Source organism: Podarcis tiliguerta (genome assembly GCF_965153285.1).
Source record: "Podarcis tiliguerta genome assembly, chromosome: 12".
Lineage (NCBI taxonomy): Eukaryota > Metazoa > Chordata > Lepidosauria > Squamata > Lacertidae > Podarcis > Podarcis tiliguerta.
The window spans coordinates 38,440,366-38,461,982 of NC_139545.1; the positions used below are offsets into that span (position 1 = coordinate 38,440,366).

The 21,617-nt window shown below is 43.3% G+C and overlaps 1 protein-coding gene across 39 annotated transcripts in view; it reads left to right on the forward strand.

The window, feature by feature from the left end:
* Positions 1-21,617, forward strand: part of KIAA1217 — a 358,062-nt gene that overhangs the window by 232,200 nt on the left and 104,245 nt on the right. For 15 of the 39 annotated variants that reach the window (XR_014503649.1, XR_014503650.1, XM_083405996.1 and 12 more), the window contains one exon: positions 19,711-19,791. The exons of 19 other annotated variants lie outside the window; for them this stretch is intronic. Coding sequence is in view for 13 of the 20 variants with exons in the window: in XM_083405996.1 (XP_083262122.1) it covers positions 19,711-19,791 (81 nt within the window). In the remaining 7 variants the exon portion in view is untranslated. The remainder of the gene's footprint in view (positions 1-19,710; positions 19,792-21,617) is intronic. 5 more of the 39 variants (XM_083406014.1, XM_083406019.1, XM_083406013.1 and 2 more) reach the window with 1 other exon arrangement.

Genomic DNA, 21,617 nt, shown 5'->3' on the forward strand with positions numbered 1-21,617 from the left:
TACAGCAGAGGCCATCGGATACTGCTAAGTACTTGGGTTTGCAAAACGCTGTGCACGTCACACCTAAAAAAATATGTATTATAAATGTGCTTACTCGGTTTTGCTGGCTTACTGGTAATTCTGCTGATGGGCAGGGTGTATTTACCAGTAAACAAATAAAAGTTAATGGAGAAGGAACAAATGCTTTGGAAAGGTGCTCCAGAAACATGGCACCATGGTCAAGACCTGGCTGCTTGTCCCCCACCCTGCTTCTGAAGGACCTAAGTAGACAACAACCAGGCAGGTCCATCTGGGAGTGACATCAGTATAATTCTTCAGTTGTGATGTCTGCAGCTGAACACATATATCAGAATAGGATCTTTCCTGTTCTTCGTAAAGCTGAACTCTGACAATAAAAACCTTGGAGGTTGGTTTTTTTTTTACTGCAATCTATTTTAAACTGCCTTGAGGATCATTCGATTAAAAGGCAGGATATCAGTCTTTTAAAAGAGAACAGAGTTTGCCTGTGCTAAATCGGCAATAGCTCATTCACAAACAAATGTCCATTACTCATTGACTGCAGCAGAGAGGTGAGTGAATCAGTCTGTTTTTGCTCCATGTCAATTTCTCATGTGTGTGTACTGTGATTTTTTTTTTATTAAAAAAGCTGGATGAGATTTCAAATTTAAATAAGCATTTAATCACAGTACATGTTTACATATCTGTATATGCACTTAGGGACGCAGGTGGCGCTGTGGTCTAAACCACAGAGCCTAGGGCTGTCCAATTGGAAGGTCGGCGGTTCGAATCCCCGTGACGGGGTGAGCTCCCCTTGGTCTGTCCCAGCTCCTGCCAACCTAGCAGTTCAAAAGTATGTCAAAGTGCAAGTAGATAAATAGGTACTGTTCCAGCGGGAAGGTAAACAGTGTTTCTGTGCACTGCTCTCGTTTTGCCAGAAGCGGCTTAGTCATGCTGGACACATGACCTGGAAAAACTGTCTGCGGACAAATGTTGGCTCCCTCGGCCAGTAAAGCGATATGAGCGCCGCAACCCCAGAATTGTTCACGACTGGACTTAACTGTCAGGGGTCCTTTATCTTTACCTTTATATGCACTTTTAAGTGTAGCTTATACTGAAATACACATTTTAAACATAGAATTCACAAACGTGTGAAATGCAAAAGATAATGGCATTCTGATCCTCACATTTGTCTGGGAGGCGTGCCTCGGGTCTGTTGACATAAGAATTTACAGAAATAAAGCTCCTCTAACATCCCTATAGGAACATCAAGTTGCGACTTTCAGGTGCGAATGAGCTTTCACAGATTTGTCACAGAGTTTCCACTGTTCTAATACAGAAATGCAAAAAAAGCTTGCATTTTTAAGCAGTTCAGTTCTGTCTGCACTTTGGGACTTCCCGCCTCCTCTTGATGTCTATATTTACACCCCAAACTGCACAAGAACATGATGCACAATGAAATGACAAGGGAGAGGAGCCACAGGATGTACCCTTAATTTCCCCACCCTTCTTATTTCTGAAACTCTCTGTTGACCTGTATTACTGCTAACATGGGTTGAGCTTCCAAATGTAGGAGATGAGTCAGGACATGCTGATGGGACCAATAATGTGCTCTTGGCTTTCAGACTCTTTTAAATTGCCACCACACTTCTCTGGTTCCTTTCCATTTTCAAAGAGGAAAAATAACTCACCTGAAGCGTATAAATCCAACAGATAAAGAATAACTTTTGCAGTGTCAAAGTGTGATGGAACCAGTGTTTCGCATAGACAACAGTACAGGAAGAATAAATTTGCTCTACAGTTTTCAAGAGGAAAAAAGTTGGCTGAAAACCATAAATCAAGTGCAGAATATAGATATTACAGTGTAGCTGCAACTGCTGATTGCTTTCTCTTCCACTGCTGATATATAATTAAGGATTGAAATCCAACAGCTGGGATTGATTTTAATCGCATTGTTCAGAGGTGGAAAGTGCCACTGGCTATCTTATTTATTCACAATTCCTAAAGCAGCCTTCCCCAACGTGGTGCCCTACATGCATTTTGGAGTATAGCTGATCAGGCTGATTGGAGGTGTAGTCCAAAACATCTGGAGGTTGCAGGAGGGTGGTTTAGAAAAAGAAGTCAGTGTCTTGAGTTACAATTTGAACTTGGTTTTACTTCTCTAGTTAAACATAGATAAAACCATATCAGGATAGAATTGCATCAAAAGTTTCAAGTGTTTTTGTCAATATTGTTGTTTTGTTCTTCCTTTTTTTTTAATTTTACAAATTGTGCTGCTGGCTACGTGGACCAGGTGGAATAGTTTGCTAGTTCTTCAACAAGGAGGGTCCCTGCCTGCGGCCGTCCGGGGTACTGCAGTAGTCAATAAACCTGGGAAGCATGAAATTGGTTTCTTGTTAACAGACAACAATATGCCTTAAATAAAGCAGTAGTGCAGATCTGCTGAAATCGGGACTTGCTTTCACAAATCTCCAAAGAGCTGTTCTAAGGCAGCATTATGGATGGAAACTGGTGACAAAAACAAAACATGAGAACATTGCTTGCCATAGGTCTGTGGCCTGGCTCCCAAGTGCTGTGTGTGGTATACTTTGCGTACACAATAGCTTTTCAGAGTCCCCTTCCAGCAACAGGTTGGGTGCTCTCTGGAGTGCTCTCCCAAGGATCATAAGAAGGGAACGTTTGGCCACTCTTTTGCAAATCCACGCAGGTATCTCTGGGTTTTGGCCTTTATGTTCTTATGTATATAATGGTGGGGGGGATGGAGGCAGGAGGAAAACGTGTGATTACCTGCATTGCACATATTTTAGCTTAGTTTTACTAAGGACTAGAGCAGGAGTGGGAAACCTTTTTTCTGCCGGAGGACCACATTTCCTTCTGGACAACCTTTTGAAGCCACATGCTAGCAGTGGGTGGGCCAGAGGCAAAAGTGAGCTGGGCAGTTAATATATCCCACTCCCTTTGTACAGCTGGGTACATTCTACACATCTCTCTTTCTCTTTTATCTAAGCTCCCAAGAGGCATTATCAGAGTGACACTGCAGGCAGTCAGAACTACTGGGGGTGTGAATCAGGTCCAGTGAAGGTTACGGCTAGGGGAGAGTTTCAAGTGTCGAGCAGAACAGTCTGGAGCAGAACTGTGACAGAGGGGCGTTCTCTTGTTATGGGCAGGAAAGCATGCATACAATATGTGTGTATGTTCAAACAGAAGTCCTGCCAGAGGACCAAGACATACAACAAAGAAAATCCCCTTGTGTTGCAAAACAGAAAGCTTTGAACAACAACAAGCAACACGTCGGCTAATAATATATTGACAAAATATTTATAACATTATATTGTTTCAAAATTCATAAACTGAAGACATATAATTTGTGCATGGAGTCACAAATAATAGGAATTAAATAAATGTTCCAAGAACAGGAATGTTAGGGGTAGTGAGTGATCTAAGATCACTGAGATGGAGGTAAAATGCCTTTCCACAGTCAATATCCTACAGATGTGATGATAGGTGCTCTGAATGTAGCAATAGGGTACTCTGAGCACAGCAGCAGACAGAACAGTTCTTCCAGGATAATGAACTGTTTCAATGATTGTAGTAAGCTTTTAAGTGATGGCTGATCCATGGCCATTTGATGTACCTTTAGGGACAATTTATTTGCTGATGAAGAATTATCATGATTTTTGATGGAGGAGCTTTGATAGAAGACAGGCAGGTGTGAATAGGTGTAGTATAACACCTGAAGGCTGTGACCTTCCAACCCCAAGTGGGACATGTGTTTGAAAATATCTTTCCCCCTTAGGAGCCAAGGAGTTCTATCTCAGTGGGGTTTCTACCCTGTACCAATCCTGTAATGCCTTCTCCTGAGTCTTCTTTTTTAACATGAAAAAGAAGTTTCTTATCCAGCGCTCATTCACTCATCTCATTTACTATAATCAGAATACAAGATCAGGTTGGATCCAGGCTGCTATATTTGCAATGAGGTCCCACTGAAATCATTGTGACAAGTCATTCATGAATTCTGAAGTCCAAACATTTTCAGTGGGAACTTATCGCAGCTGGCTTACTGCATGGGTTTACAACCCAACCCTATATACTCAGTTCAGTGAGACTTTCTCTTAGGTTAAGAGTCTGCAGGATTGCTGATCCAACCCAATATTATTCCCATTTTACAGATATTGAATAACTTCATCTAGGGGCAAATTATGGCTTTTTTGGACTTTGAAGCCACACTTTCTAAGTTCAAATCCTGCTCAACAGGGATGTTTTGGAGTTTGTTTGTTTGCAGTGTTTCAAAGTATGAAATTGCAGCTTGAGTGTTATATCAGAATAACAGCAGAAAATTAATCTGTACTTCCTTTTTTTATTTTTTGCCTTTAAGGAAAATGCTTACTTTGTAGAGTGCACTCCTATGGCTTTATTTTTAATAATGCAATAAATGAATACAAGCAAAGCAAAGAAGAAACTGTTCAAGTTTCAAAAGCTTTTGTTCTGGCACTAGACTTTTCCAGCACTTGCAAATGGAAAGGGCTTTGCTTTTGTTCCAAAGCCACTTGGAACAGTATTGCCTCTTTAATGCTTGCTATGAATACCATAAAGAGTCTTGTGTGCCTTTTTTAGTAACCAGAAAATGGCATGTTGAAATGATATCAAATGCACCATGTTGCATAATGTTACATGACATTACTGGAGTTTTGATGCTTGTTTAATGGCCAGTGTTGACCTGGAGAGGTGACAGAAATGACCTTGTCCTGTTTTGAGCATTTCCCAAATTATAATGGATCTTCTCGGCTTCCCCACCCAAGAATGAAGTAGGTCCACTGTTTTCATGCTATAAATGGGGTCCTAAATGCTGCAGGTAAAAATAGGCAGATGTGGGCTTAGTGGGTGCGGCATTGATAATGTGGGAGCAGTACCACTTAGGAATGCTAAGGAACTTGTAAACATTCTCATTTTGACACAGGGAGATGACAAACTCTGCTTGCATTTTTGCAGCATGTTTATTCTTCATCATTTTCTTCTTACTGCTCTTCCTGTTGTCAGTTTCACCAGCCAAATATAGGATGACTTTTTCCCCCTTGTGCAAAAGAAATGGCTGCTTTGAGTTATCTGGCTTTATGGGTTAGTTGCATACACTTACATATTTGCATTGGCTATTATTCCAGAAGAGATGGCGAAATCATTCCATCCATAGACCGTGCCTGTTCCCCTGGTGACTTCCCAAACACTGACAGCTCCTACTTGCTGCAAAAGAGATCACAAATATTACGGGGTGAGACTGCATTCACTCCTACACACACACACACACACCATAGGCATAATTCTTCATGATTTGTGATTTTGTGTACAAAATCTCGCAGCAGGATTGGGGGACCTTTGACCTCCAACTTTCATTGGACTCCAGCTACTATCATCCCCAGCCAACATGGCCAGTGGTAGGAGGCGGCAGGAACTGTAATCCAAGAGTGTTTGGCTTGTGACTTTTGGGCACAACAGAATTTGGCCTTCAGGCTGAATAAAAGCTTCTCAACTCCTACTGTAATGACAGGCTTTGAGCTGTGGGCTTTCCTCAGCCTGAGTAACTTATCTTGTTAGGGTATCCTGCTGGGCTGCGTTTCAGATACTTTGCCCAAACTGCTGTTGATGGGACTTGACATTCTGCCAGTCTTGAGTAACTCTATATTTACCTCTCGCTCCCTGATCATTGGTGGCTGCTTATGGAACTTTGCACCTTACACATCTTGGTCTATTTTTCCAACTCACTCTTGACCCCAGTGCCTCTTAGACTCTGACATTGCTACCATTTAGTAGGCATTACTCTACGTGAGAGACACCAAAGGCTGTGGCTTCAGATGGAGAGTATCTGCAGCTTTGTCTTTGTAAAAAGAGATTAATTGTACACGCATATGACTCCCAGCATGCCCTGTAGCAGAACTGCCACAATGCAATTATAGTTAGTGTTTCGCAGCACAAAACCTAGCCATCCTGAATGGGTATAATTTAGGTAAAAGCTTTCAGAAATTCAAAGCAGCCTCTAATTTGTAGGCAAATATGATCCATCCATTTTAAACTTGACTTTATTTATTTATCAGGTATCTCAAAAGGCACAAAGAGAGATGTCAGTTTTCTGCACAGCTTTTGTTCCGCTGAACCCTTAACTGCTCTGTGCAAACACACACACACACACACACACACACACACAGGCTTGATTAACTAGATGGAATGACTTCGTAATATTAGCAAGCCTCCTTTCAAATTAGCAGCCCATGTGAAATACTCTTTCAACAATCTGTGACAAGCCATGTTCTGGTAGCACAAAGATGTCTTCTGGCTCACTTGAAAGCAAAATGTGCTTTGAGCCTTGCTTACCTGAAGGCAGAATTCCTCAGTGATTAGAAAAGCAAACTAAAAATAACTTCAGATTCATCTTCAGCAATGTGTTTGGGGAGAGTGAGTGAGTGAGAGAGAGCCTTCTGAAACTGTGTCGTTGTGCCCAGTGCTGGAACTAATACAAATTAAATTAAGAGTGTATTCCTCAGAAGCGAAATTTTCAGTGTTGTTCATGGCTGAGATTGTGATTCAGAAACCACTTTGGCCCATCCAAGTCCATCTGAATAATCCTGGATCACAAGAAATGTAATGCACTTTAAAAGCAATAAATACAAAATAATGTTGTTGTTGTTGTTGTTGTTGTTGTTGTTGTAGCAGCAGCAGCAGGCAGCACCAGTCTCCAAATGGGATCCATACCAAGCCAGGGTTCCCTCACACTACACCTAAAAAACCCTAAGATCTCTGTCAGGAATTTATATGGGATGCATTCACACATCACAGTGATCCAACCATGGTTTAATGTGAAAACAGTGGGTTCCCAAGGAGGAGATCACAGCCTTTTTGCTCTTCTCCATACTATTTAGGTGAACATAGTGTGGCAGCTACACCAAAGCTTGACTTAGCATGCCATCCAAACTCAGGATTGTGGTTGAGGTCTTTCTGCTTCACCACCACAATCTGTGACAGCAGGACAAGCCACCGCTACGGATTGAAATTAAGGAGAGGCGTTCACTACGATTTTTGGTTCCGACGATACCCTAACACAAACCTTGGCTTATCTACTGCCCTGCGCTGACTTTTAAACACTCAGGGAGGGGCAAAGCAAACGTGAGCTTCCCAGCAGGTTCACTTAGTCATATTAAGCTATACCGTGGTTTATTGTGACATGCGAACCAGGCAACTCCGTGCATTATTTATATTTACATCTGAAGAGAGGCCTCAGAAGGCTTCCCCTGTCTATAAGAAAATCCCTTCTTTTTCCTCAGTCTAAGGCCCTTGGGAGGGGGGGCAAGCTAGGATGTGACAGCAACAAGCAGGGAAAGAGAGAGATTAATTTTATCAAAGAAATAAGGAAATTAATAAATGCATGGCTGCAGCATGCAGTGAGTGCACACTTTTCATTCAAGATCCCTGGCATCTTGAAATAGGCCTAGGCAGTCCTTTTTTCCTCCTAAAAAACATGTTATGGGGTACTCTCATTTACCTATTCATATTGAAATACTGCCCCTCAATGAGGCCAAACTTAATTCACAAAATGGTTAGGGGTATACGTACCCCTGCGTACCCCCAGAAAAAAAAAGAAAATACTCTTGTCTAAAACCCAGTATAATGGTCTTTATATAATCTTGGGCTGGAGCTTTTGTTTGGGAGGGGGTGTAGTTGCTGTCGATTGTTTGTATCTTTATTTTGGATCTTACAGTTTATGTGGAAATTGTTCTATTTGGTTGTGTACTTTTTAATGTTTTCTTTATTGTCTGTGACAATACTGGGCGGCTTCCAACATATATAAAGGCAAACATTAAACATTTTAAAAATACCTTCCCAATACAGGGCTGCCTTCACATGTCTTCTAAAGGTTGTATAGTTACTTATCCCCTTGGCCTGAGGGTTGCCTAACTTCATACCCTCCAACATTTCTCTGGTGAAAATAGGGACGTCCTAAGGAAAAATAGGGACGCAGGTGGCGCTGTGGGTAAAACCTCAGTGCCTAGGACTTGCCGATTGTATGGTCGGTGGTTCGAATCCCCGCGGCGGGGTGAGCACCCGTCTTTCGGTCCCAGCTCCTGCCCACCTAGCAGTTTGAAAGCACCCCTAAGTGCAAGTAGATAAATAGGTAGCACTTTATAGCGGGAAGGTAAACGGCATTTCCGTGTGCTGCCCTGGTGCTGGCTCGCCAGAGCAGCTTCGTCACGCTGGCCACGTGACCTGGAAGTGTCTCCGGACAGCGCTGGCTCCCGGCCTCTTAAGTGAGATGAGCGCACAACCCTAGAGTCGGACACGACTGGCCCGTATGGGCAGGGGTACCTTTACCTTTACCTGTAAGGAAAAACTGGACATTCCAGGCTCAAATCAGAAACTGAAATGGTTTCTGTAAATCCAGGCCTAACCATGGAAAATAGGGACACTTGGAGGGTCTGGAAAGGCAGCATATAAATAAAATAAAATAAAATGATATGTTCCTATGTTGAAGTGCCTGAAAATCCTTGAGGCATTCTTAACCAGAACACTTGAAAAGGCCAATTAAATTTCAGAGCAAACTGGCAGGGTCTCTTATATCTGTAGATTTCCTGCTTTTCAGAATGCCATGAAAAGGGGAAGCCGAAGGAATGTCTGCTGGAAGGGAGTTGCAAAGCTCCTAGGTGCTAACCAGGAAACGAAACACACAACCTTGTTTCCATGGAGACCTATCTGGGCTCTATGTGAGATAGAACTTTAAGGGTTTCGGTGGCAGGCCTTTCTTTGTGGGGTGGGCGGGGGGCTTAAAAGGGAAGAGTGTTCCTTGAGATTTCTTGGTTCCAGACTGCTGGGCTTTCAAAATGCTCAACTCTGCAGATGAACACCTTCATACCAGATTTATTTCTTTGTAGCTCTTGTACTTCCCACTCCACTCACATCATACCCAAACGTCCCAGAGCAGAGAATACATACATTTTAAAACAAAATAATACACTGGGAAGAATATTACACTGACAATATAATTCACAATGGGAATCACAAAACAGTAAAACCACCCAGTAGTAGCATTAAAAAATGTGCCCTCAGCTTGTGCTTCAGAAAATGAGGTTTAAGTTATTTATTCTGGGAAAAAATAGCTAGGAATTACCCCACCTGCTCATAGTCTTTTAAATAAAATTCATGCTTTTAACCCATTGATGGAGAGCCCCTTTCAGCCCAACGATCAGATTCCCTGTTTGGAAACCTTCCAAGGACTACCTCTGTCTTCAACTTTCCTTCCTTGGTGTCTTATGAGGAAGAAAAAGGGACAAGCATGTGAATGGTCTCTGCTAGTGCCAATTCTGTTCTCTGCTTCTTCTGACTTTGGCCACAGTCACATTGTACCATTAAAGCACTATAACAGCTGTCACTTTAAACAGTCCTGCCTTCCCCCAAAGAATTCTGGGAGCTGTAGTTTGTGAAGGGTGCCAAGAGTTGTTAAGGATACCCTTATTCTCCAGGCATGAATTGTGAAGCACTCTGAGAATCGCAGCTCTGTGAGAACAGGAGCCTCCTTACAACTCTCAGCACCCTTAACAAACCACAGTGCCCAGAATTCTTTGGCGGAAGCCATGCCTTCTTAAAGCGGTAGCGTAGTGCTTAAAATGTATCGTGTGAATGTGGTCTTTCAGAGCTTTCTGCAGCCGCAGTTGGTTGGGTTCCATGCTGTCTGCCCAATTTCTAATGAAGAGAAGGCTAAACTGTCTCTGCTCTGATCCAGGCAAGTTCCTTGGTAGAACCAGCCTATAGGTCAAAATTTCCCTGCCCTTGAACCAAGGAAACTGGTATAACTGGATCTGTGCCTTTCATTGTTGATAAACAAAACACAGTCCCTTGATTGCTCAAACAATTAAAGGCCTTCCTTATTAGCTGTTTGTTTTTCTAAATCTTATACTGAGTGCCTCCCACATACCCCTTTTTTGTTTTTGCTGCTTCTCTGACAGCACCCAAACCAGTCAGAGTTACAGGATGTCTGGGGTCTGTGTTCCGGGTTTTCTTTTTATAAAGTGAGCACAAAGTCTCAGTGTGTGTACTTGCAGAACAAATTCCAGTTTGTCTGCAAGAGAGAATGAAAACAAAGATTAGGAGCCAAAGCTGTGTGTGATGGGTGTACGTGCCCACACAGGAGCGTGTGGGATTTGGGTTGTGGATTGAATTTGAGTTCAAATTCGGTTTCTTGGTCTTTGGGGAATCCTGCTTTAGTTCTAGCCTTAAAAAGTGAATTTTAAGTGTAACATGCCTGCCCGCATAGTGTTGTTGTTGTGGGTTTTTTTAAAAACAGATGCTGTGTTGGATTGCTGGCAAAGACAAACAGGATCGCAGTCCTGGCTCCCTGGGGAAACAACAAAGGCAGTGGGAGACCCTCTCCTTTGGCTCAAAATTGGCCCAAAAACTAGTTTATGAAATCTGGTGGGTATGGTTGTGGGAAAGGTCTGTGCAACCATGTGATGAAGAACTCAAGTGAATTAAAAACAGGAAGGTATAGCAGCGTCCTAAAGTCTAACAGATTTATTGTTGCAGAAGCTTTTGTGGGCCCGGTGCTTTCCAGATGTTGTTGGACTCCAACTCCCATCGTTCCCGGCCAGCATGCCCAGTGGTTAGTGCTTATGGGAGTTGCAATCCAGCAACATTTTGAGAGGCCACATGTTTCTCATCCCTACTCCGTGGACTGGCACTAAACCATGGTTTAGCACGGGGGTGGCTAACCTGTGGTTATCTGGATGTTGTACTCCAGTTCCCATTTGAGCCAGCTAGCATGGCCAGTGGTCAGCGGTGATGGGAACTGGAGTCCAGGATCAGTTGGAGAAGGCCCCATCTCTCATCTTGAGCCTCGTTCATCAGACAAATGAAGGGTGTTCTCAGTTAACACCAGCAGAGGTGACCATCCCATCATCTTCAATCCTAGTATTTTATATTCAGCCACTTTGTGCTGTTTAGTGGCTAATGACAGTCATTGATAGCTCTGCCCTCCATTAACTTGACTTTAAAATGTGATCAATCATCGTTCCCACTCTGCTCAGTTCACCACTTCCCAGGGAGATCAAAATGCAGAAGGGTTGTGTTGGAACGGCATATTTAGACTGTCCCAGGGCCCGTTTCAATTGCCCAGTCTTGTGATGCCTTGATGGAGAGTGAGTGGGAAGGCATTATTCACTTTTTATGACTGCCAAGAAGGATTCATGGCTATAGACATAGCGATAATCACTTTATATTTATATAGTGTCAGACATCCAGTGGGAATCCCAAGTCCCTATACAAACATCGTACAAGCCTTGGATCATGAGGCCTCTGCTTTACAAACACCACGGGGTTTTCGATGCTTTAACCTCTAATAATGATTGCTCCCAGGTAGAAGATTCCTAAGCTGCAGCAACTTATTATAAATGGGAAACTCCCCTGTAATAATCCTAGCAAACCTCAGCATTTTGCTCTCTACGACGGACCCTGGGGAGCATTCCAGAGTGCAGATGCTCCAGTTCTGAACTTCAGTGAGTGTTGTTTTAACACAAAGAGAGATTATTTATTGCCTAAGACTACTGTGAAAGAATTTCCCTGGAGGCTGAACCTGGTGTGCTCTCTGAATTTCTTTCTCTCTCTCTCTCTGTCTCTCGAGCTCCGATTTCTAAATAAAATATATATTACAACTGCTTGGAGAGAGAGAAAAACCAACAACCCAGTTTCCTCTAAAGAATAAATAAATGTATCTTAACAGCGCACATAATTTTTTCCAGTGGCTGAGCCAAGAAAATACATTTTGCTCCAGTATGGTTCTATGGTCCCTTCCTGAGTATTGCTCCAGTTGGATGTCTGGAGGAAGAACCTGCTCCAAGTGCTATGTAGTCTTCCCATCCCCGTTGTCCATGGAGTGGTGAAGGTACTAGGATATGTTCCCATTGTCATGAATTCATTGGCTCCCTCCATGTGTGAGCAATGTGGGGGGGGGGGGTCAGTGCTGACACAGTCATTTACTGGTTGCACTGGTAGTGGTTCCAGGGATGCTGTGAGCATGCTTGCCATTTTTTTGTGCCGGTTTTTGTTTTACTTCTTGGCTGTGTGGCTTTCAGATGTCCCTCCCTAGACTGAAGATGTGTGTGGTATGGTGACTGCTGTACTGGCCTAGCAGTAGTAGCACAGTTCTGTATCCAGGACAGCTGTCTACCAGCTCCGTCTGGTATGCAGGCTGAGACCCTACCTGCCCGCAGACTGTCTCATCAGAGTGGTTATCTCTATGCCACTAGAGGGGCTATGCTCTAGTTATCTCCCGCTTGGACTACTGCAATGCGCTCTACGTGGGGCTACCTTTGAAGGTGACCTGGAAACTACAACTAATCCAGAATGCGGCAGCTAGACTAGTGACTGGGAGCAGCTGCCGAGACCACATAACACCAGTCTTGAAAGACCTACATTGGCTCCCAGTACGTTTCCGAGAACAAGTCAAAGTGTTGGTGCTGACCTTTAAAGCCCTAACGGCTTCGGTGCAGTATACCTGAAGGAGCGTCTCCACCCCCATCGCTCTGCCCAGACACTGAGATCCAGCACCGAGGGCCTTCTGGAGGTTCCCTCACTGCAGGAAGCAACACTACAGGGAACCAGGCAGAGGGCCTTCTTGGTACGCCCTCCCATCAGATGTCAAAGAGATAAACAACTACCTGACATTTATAAGACATCTGAAGGCAGCCCTGTTTAGGGAAGTTTTTAATGTGTGACATTTTAATGTATTTTTAATCTTTGTTGGAAGCCACCCAGAGTGGCTGGGGAAACTCAGCCAGATGGGCAGGGTACAAATAATAAATAATTATTGTTGTTGTTGGCAGCAATGCATCTGAGTACCAGTTGAAGGAAACCACAGGGTGGGAGAGGGCTCTTGTGCCTGGGTCCTGCTTGTAGGTTGCCAGAACAGGACGCTGGACTCAATGGGCCATTGGCCTGATTCAGCAGGCTCTTCTTAAGTTCTCCACATATCTCTCTACTCTAGGCATAACTAGAGTAGGAATACTCAGCCCGGATATCCTGGGGAAACCATCTGTCTTGATGAGAGCTGACAACATCAGTTTCTTTCCTTTTGCTTAAGTAACAAGAGACATGCATTCCGGGACACAAGGGTGCGGAGAGGGAAGCTTCAGATTTATACATTTTGTAGCAGCTTCTGTTAAGGTATAGAATTTCCACCCGAGGCAAGTGGAACAGACCGAGACAAAAGCTAAGCAGTTGTTGTGAAACATGAAGGAATGGCTATAATGCATTTGCGTTGTTATGCAACAAAAGTTCCTCAGAAATTTGGGTCAAGGAAGCAGAACTGCAGGAATGGTAGCCGTTCTGCATTATGAACCAAAGGGACAATTGCTTCCATTCTTGCCCCACTGTTTTCTCATGGATTCAATAGTTTTGCTGCCTAGTCAGCACTTTGCACAATAAATGTATGTTTGTTTCCCACTGTTGCCCCTGCTGTCTGTACATCTTCCCCGAAGCAATCCTCTTGTTGCTCAGATGTCACAAATCTTGGCACACTATTTGGTACTTGCAGGAATGTGGTGCTTTTTGCAAAGTAGTTATTGTCATCTGTGTGACTTTGGACTCGGGTATCTGAAGGAATGCCTGCTGCCATGGGAGCCTGCCCAGCAATTGTATTCATCGTCAGAGACCCTTCCTGAGGCACCCCTGCCATAAGTGGCTTGGCCAATAACAACTTGGGAGAGGGCCTTTTTGGTGGTGGTGCCCCAGTTTTGGAACAATCTCTCCCCGAGGATGCTTGCCTAGAAGCTGAGAGCTAAGCAGAAAACCACTCAGACCCATGCTTTCTAGGCATAGGCCAAGCAGAAGTGGGGACGAGCCCTAAATTGGGACTATAAGGAGGGCAAAGGGTTAAGACTACCCCCCCCCCCTGCACACACACACACACACACAGACAGACACAGACAAATCCTGGCTGCCCTCTTCCTTTTGGCAGATTGTGGTTTTTTTTATAAAGCATGCACTTAATGGTACAGATACAGTGTGTGGACACATCATCTGGTTTGACCCAGGGGCTGCAGTTCTAGAGTCTTACCTGGCAGTAAACGCCACTGAAAACTATTTATTCCAGATCAGGACTGAGGAACCTGGTGCCCTCCGGGGTTGCTGGACTCCTGTCAGCCCCAGGCAGTCAGGGACTATGGGGTTTGTAGTCCAGCAATACCTAGAGAGCTGCAGGTTCCCCACCTCTGTTCCAGAATGATGCCGTGAGTGTATGTGGCAGTAACCAGGAATAGGGGATTTCAGAAATGTGGTCTTTTATGCTAGCAAGCACTTGGATTCAAGCTTATTTCCATTCTGAAGGTGAAAGGGAGATAAAATAAGAGACAACAAAGAAGTGGAAGAATTGGGTATCCTTAGAAGTAATATTTTCAAGTATAAGAACTTGTGGATTCTTTGGTACCACATATTTAAAACAAAGCACACTGGCACAGGACTTGGAAGCTTTGTAAGTTGAAAATGATTTCATATGCTGCAGATTCTTTTAGCTTTTAAAACCCAGACTTGGCTGCTGAACAATTATGTCATCAGCTCCTCGAATCCAAGTCTACTCCTACATCCCGGCTTTCTAAGCCCAGTAGAGCCAGAAGCATGCATTTCGGCTAAATGAGATGCACGTGAACCGATATTTCTTGTAAATAACTGGGGCTTGATTGAATTAGCATTTTGTCTGCTGTTCAGAACTTTCCTAATCTGCGCCCCTAACGTATCTACCCCAAATACAGTGGTACCTCGGGTTACAGACGCTTCAGGTTACAGTCTCTGCTAACCCAGAAATAGTACCTCGGGTTAAGAACTTTGCTTCAGGATGAGAACAGAAATCGTGCTCCGGCAGTGCGGTGGCAGCAGGAGTCCCCATTAGCTAAAATGGTGTCTCAGGTTAAGAACAGTTTCAGGTTAAGAACGGACCTCCGGAACGAATTAAGTACATAACCAGAGGTACCACTGTGCATTTCAGTGGGTTGGATCCAGGCTGTGCATGTTTACTCAGTAGTTTTATGTCCAAGTTAAGCCTTGCCTGAGCAACAAAGGCCTTATCCTGTGTTCCTGTATCCTTTGGTTGGCCTTTGGTTCTCCTGACCCTTAGGCTTTGTCGACAGCTCCTGATTCCAACTGCAGCACAGACTGCTGCTCGCAGCCCAGCCTTGGCAAATTCATGTAAAATCGAATCTATTTGTGGATGGCAAGATAGGTCAGCCTTCAGACTTGGCCTTTGTCTCTTCTCTATCAGAAGCCAGTGGGAATTGCTAAACCAGTGTGGCAAACTGGACTTGGACCGAGGAGATCTGGGTTCATTTCTAGCATACCACGTAGCCTCCTTGACTAATCAGGAACCTGTGTGATGAAGCTTTTTCTGCAGCTAGAAAAGATTGACTAATTTCTCAGAGATAGCTAGCCAGGGTGTATGAGCAAATTCCTGTCTGACTCTTATATAGTCTAGGCAAGTATATACTGGTGCGTGCTGAACAAAGTCATTTGTTAACTCGCGTGTCACTGTTGGAACTGATGAGCGGATGACAGGTACTTATTGGAAGAAGAGAGGAATGCCATGAAAGCCTTTTTAATAATAAGGTAGATATATAAACCTTGTCATTTGGATGATTTGGTACCAAATAGCTGGGCTCCCCCACCCCCACAGGCTACAGAAGAGGTTTTGCTATACTATCAAGCTTGCAATGTGCTGTCAACTTTGATTCTTAAATAGTGCCAAAGAAAGCTCAGGCTTAAGAGTGTATCTCTCTCACTGTGTGTGTGCATTTAGCATGTCCTCTCCCTCTCCCTTGCAAAGGGTCTGAACATACTAACTAGTCTTTTTGTGTGCCTAATAATAATAATAATAAAAATAATTTATTATTTATACTCTGCCCATCTGGCTGGGTATCCCCAGCCACTGTGGGCGGCTTCCAACAAACCACTAAAATACAATAACCTATTAAACATTAAAAACTTCCCTAAACAGGGCTGCCTTCAGATGTCTTCTAAAAGTTTGGTAGTTATTTTTCTCTTTGACATCTGGTGGGAGGGCGATCCACAGGGCGGGTGCCACTACCAAGAAGGCCCTCTGCCTGGTCCCCTGTAACTTGGCTTCTTGCAGCGAGGGAACCGCCAGAAGGCCCTCGGCGCTGGACCTCAGTGAAGGGAGGAAGGCTGCTGGCAAAGTGGCTTGGCTCCCTCCCTCACCCAGGAAGCAGCCTGCCATGGGTGCCTAGCTCCACCCCCTATGGGCGGCTTGCCCCTTGGGATGCTCTCCCTGCCCCATGGCTCCCACCCCTGGGGCACGTGTGCCACTCCGGGTGCCAGAGCAGCTAGCTCTGCCTCTGGTTGGACTAGATGATCCTCAGAGTCCCTTCCAACTCTGTGATTCTATAAGATAGATCAAAACTTTCTTCCCTGTGTAAGACATTTGAGTTACTATCTGAATCATTTTCCTTGGGTTTAATTGGATGTTCTGATTTTGAACTTGGGGGGGGGGGGGACCTTTCATTTTCATTTGGCTGACACATGGGAAGGTTGCAGTGAGGTCTAACAACAGAGCAACATTTTTTGGGAGAACTTAGATAGGATAGTAGAGTCCCACTCCATCCCCCAATTTCAGCTAACACTCAAAATTGCAGTTGTGTGCTTTAGAGTGTTACTTACAGAACTGGTGTATCTTTTGATTAACCAGGTCAGTTTAAGAAAGTAAAGCTAGGAGGAAAATAACAGATCCAAATACAAGGGACATTGCTGAATTTTGAAAACAGCTTTTATTCTTTTCCGCCCCATACCTCATTTTCAAAATATTATCCCTATTAAATAGTGATCTTCATTTCTTTACAGCTTATCTCTGTGTGTTTCTTATTTCCAGTAAGTCATAATCGGCTTATGAGCAATGGAATAATTTCCACAGCAATATCAGGAAGGAGAAGGACAATGATTTTGGGGAGAGAATCAACAAAAAGTACCGATGGTGGGTGGGAAAATCAAGAAACCATTGTTTTTGCATAACTCTGTCTTCTTAATAATGAAGGGATGGGGACAGAAAATGATGGGCAAATCTTTGGAGCTGCAAGAGTAATTTTCCAAACATGTCCTTCAAACAGCTTGATGAAAGTTAAAAAAAACCCCCATATGTAGGTGGTAAAAAGGGGCCTCCCTGCCCCCCCAGCATTGTTGTTGCTAACCAGCATTTTATATTAGCAAGCTGGAACTCAAGCATGTGTGTACTTCGAGAGATGCAGAAGCCAGGTCATAAATAGCTTTTGGAAATACGTAGCCTTAGGAGTGTGAATTTAAATGTTTCCCCAAATTTCCTCCCACTTTGTTCTTACTATTGGCACGCCAGGCCTATGAGACTTGGCTGCTATCTCTCTGCTTATTTGCAAATATTCTTCTTCGCTTCTTTCCACTTGATTGCAACTGCCAAATGCTTGTCTCATTCGATGTCTGCTCTTCATCTAGGCTTCCAGGCTCAATGTGATGTGATGGCTGAAATGGTTGTGTGGCTTTTAATATGCAGCTGCTGAATTTAGCTCTGACCTCCATGTTTCAGCCGGATTGCCGTTCCTCAAAGTTTCCACACCCAAAGCAAGCTCTATCAGGAAATCTCTCTTCCCTGCCCCCCCCCCCCGGCAACATAGCCCAATAAAATCCTCATCTGCAGGAAATATGCATTTGATCCAATTTCCTTCCTAAGCCCTTTCAGAGTCCAGGTCCTTCCTAGGTAAATGCCGGTATCTGCATATTTAGATCCTGCCATTGTTTTCATTAGGTCTCACTTCCATCTCTTAATTCTTGGATGGCAATCAACATTAGAATTTTCTCTGTAATGCATCTGGGAATTAGGTGCTTAATATTATTATTATTAGAACTGCAAGCTTGAACTGGATTAGTCAATGAAAGCTTTATTCTGTGGGTCCGAGTTATACTAAAGGGGCTGTTTTGATCCTGTTGGGTTACTGAACTTATTACTATAAAATCAAATACAGTAGTATCTTACACCTCAGAAATGCACCTATTTTGAGTATTAGGTAATGTGCAGATTTATTTAAATATAATTTATTGGTTGGCTGGTAAATTTGGGGAAATCAATTTGCCTAACCAAACTGGTTAATAGCCTTAGGCTGCATTCCTAAACACACTTGCCTGGAATTAAGTTCCATTGAACACAATGGGATTTGCTTCTGAGTACGCATGCATGGGATTGCTCTATGATGTTGAGTGCTAGACTCTTAATACCATGCAATAAACCGTCTCTAAAAAGAACCCTGATGATGGTTGGATCAGAGCAAAGATCCAGCCAAGCCCAGCATCCTGTTCACAAGGTGGCCAGCCAGTTGCCTGTGCAATAGTCCTTTTCCTACCGTTAGGCGGAGTGAAGTGACCCCCTCAGGCAGCACATACTGAAGGGCAGAGATCAGCTGCAAGGCATTGCACTGAGCTCTGTGTCCCATGCAACCTGCCTTGCATGCCCTATGTGAGCCTGCCCGCTCCCTCTGCGCAGACCCACTGCCAGGACTGAATTGAACTCCGATCCACTCAGCTTCCGTACCTGGAATGTGATGTGGGGCACATATTCCTGTAGTGGGTCAAGGCACTTCAGTGAAACTGTTTTGGAGGGGCGAGACCAGGGAGCTGCTCTTTTGAAATGCCTCACTTTTGCTGCCTGTGAGTGTTTACACATCGTGACTATCAAAGCTGATAGAATATGCATACCTGTAAAATGCTGAACTGTTTCTGTATCAACGGAATTTCATTAAATTTGGCGAGGGGGATTCAGTAAGGAGTTAATAATGGAAGGAATTGGACCCATTAAAGGAAAAAAGCACAAGAGAGGCTTGTTGCTTAATAAGCAGTAATCAATTCCTTCCATTATTAACTCCTTACTGAATCCCCCTCGCCAAATTTAATGAACAAATTGGGGAGGTAGGGGGAAAGGAAGCTGAATGACAGGGGATAAAATATTGAGAAGTTTCGGTACAGAGCTTGGCAGGAATGCTGGAGAGAAAAGGTGAAGGCTATTCAGATGTATGTTCTAGAAGATACATTATCCATTACACAACATGTAGATGTATAAAGTTGGGGACTTTCTCCTGCAAGTCCCAAAGATCTCAGAAGCCCACTCTACATGAAGCAGGGCTTTCAGTGTGGCTGCCCCTATTCTGTGGAATAGCATTGTTGTTGAGATGCGGTAGGTGCCCATGGCCTGCACTTTCTGGAAACAACTGAAGAAGTCTTTTCTTTTCGTTTTCCTGACAGGCTTTCCCAGACTGATAAATGGGTCTTTACCATGAGTGTCCTCTTGTGAGGATTTTAGTCTTGTTTTCAACATATTTGTTGCATTTGTATTTTTAAATTGTGTTTTAATTATTTTACACCTAAATCGTCTTGAGACAGTGGATTAATAAATTGTTGTAATAATAATAATAATGGCAATAAGGATAAGCGTGCAAGCAGCTACAATTCCCAACTTGAAACCTTCCAGTACTGCCTGCTATTTAATTCTTTTCTTCATACTCTTTATGCTTTGTTCAGTCCTATTCTTTTCCAGTCCGCTGCTGTTTTATTGCTGTACATTTCCATTTTATGTTTGTACTCCATCTTTTTGTTTTGTTTATTTTAATTTTTTTCTCTTCTCCCTCCCCCCTTCCTTTTCCTCTCTCTCTCTTTTCTGATTCACAGGCTTTGCAGTGCATGTTGGTCTCCCTCCATTCAGAACTTGACATTCAAAGGTACTTGATGAAAATTGAATCCTCTCAGAGAGTTAGTACTGCACTTTTCTTTTTTCTGCATTCTGCCTTGGATTGATCTTGCTGTTTTTTTTTGCTTTGCCTTCCACTCACTGTGTGAAGCTTGCCATCCCAAAGAGTGAAATTGTCCCTGGTTAAATCTGGCCCTTTACCTTTACCTAAATCTGGCCCTGCATGTCTTGTTTTCCTGCCTAGATGTGGATTGGGTAGCAAAATGCATGGACACCCATTTCTAACATTAGTTCTGAAGTGACGAATTTCTGTATGACAAAGTCTCCGCATATCAAAAGCGTATCGGAAGAGCCATGGAGAAGATGGATCAGCTTCTGCAGCCTTTTGAGAACCACATAATTTCTAGTAACATGATCATATTGCACTGGGACTATATTTTTATTGTATTTCCTGTTTCAAATGTAGCAATTTCATATATTCTCTTGTGTCGTACGTATCGGCCTGCGCTCGTTTGTTGCTATGCAGGAAAGTTGCCTAAAGCTGTTGCATTTATATGGTAAGGTCTTTACAGCTTCTTTCAAACATAGGTTTCCTCTGTGCCTAAAAGGCATTTTCGTCTCCCTGTGTTTTTCAAATTCTATAACAGCACTTCAATTAGAAAAATCTTATATGTCACAGTAAGCAATTATAATTTTTCAAGGAAAGGTCTGTACTTGAGTAGCTCTACTACACCCATTAGCTTTTGTAAAGAAATGTCACAAGCACATTCTTCTTTCCCGTTGCATTCATTTCAGATGCCCATTGGATATTTGTGTTCAAGAGACAATGGGAGTGTAATTTGCTCCTTGGATCAGAACAAATTGTCTCAAGGCTCACGTAATAATGTCTTTTAGCATCTGTTTATTCTGTTTTTCTTGTTGCTGTGACTTCAGGAAGTTATTGGGGATATTTTGGGCTTGAACCAGTATATTAAGTTTTATTTTATTTTCATTTCAGCATTACAAAATGCCAGTGGCTGGCAGAATCCTCCTGCCCCTAGATGAAATGCAGACAGCTCTAATAATAAGGACTGTGGCAGTGATAATGGGGGACATGACTTCTAGCTTAAACCTGTTGCAAGATGTAACAATAGTTTGGAGAATGGGGAACAAACAGTATTCCTGATGGAGTTGACAAGCTTTGAAAATCTAAAAAGGCTTCTGTCAGGTACAAGAATGTGAGGGCCCTGGGACGCCTTACAGTGAAATTGTTTTGATAAGAGCTATCCTCTGGAAGATAAAACTCAGGTTTATGTACCTTTCTGGAGCTGACAGGCAATTGCCCACCACAACTGTTGTGTCTCTCAGTAGTTCAGTCTGTAGTGAAACATTTGAGGTTCCACTTCTTCAGTTATTGTACTATTCCTCCTCATATTGTGCTTCAGGCAAGGCTGGCACATCTGGGACCCCCTCATCTTTTCAAAAGCCCAGTTTCCATGTCATGGCCAGATCATAAAATAGGCTTAGGGGACACACTGCAGGCTTATATGCCTCCCCCTTTCTACTTCTCTCACACATTTCAATTATCTCCTCTACTGCCTTGTTCTCAGAAACCATAATTTGCAGCGACTTCTGAATCAGGCAATGTGTGCTGATCAGTAACTGTAGTCAGCCTTGGAATCAGAAGCCCACTTCCAACCATAGTCTCTTATTCTGATTGTGGGAGGTAAACTATAGTTTGCAATAACAACAGAATGCCCAGTGTGGACACTGAGGCAAATTATGGTCACCAAGAATAGTTACCAATAACCAACATTTGCCTGATTAAGATCCCATAGTAACCTTGAAAAGGGAAGGAATTAGGGTGTGGTGATGCACACAATCCTATAGCAGGCACCTTGCAGCCAAA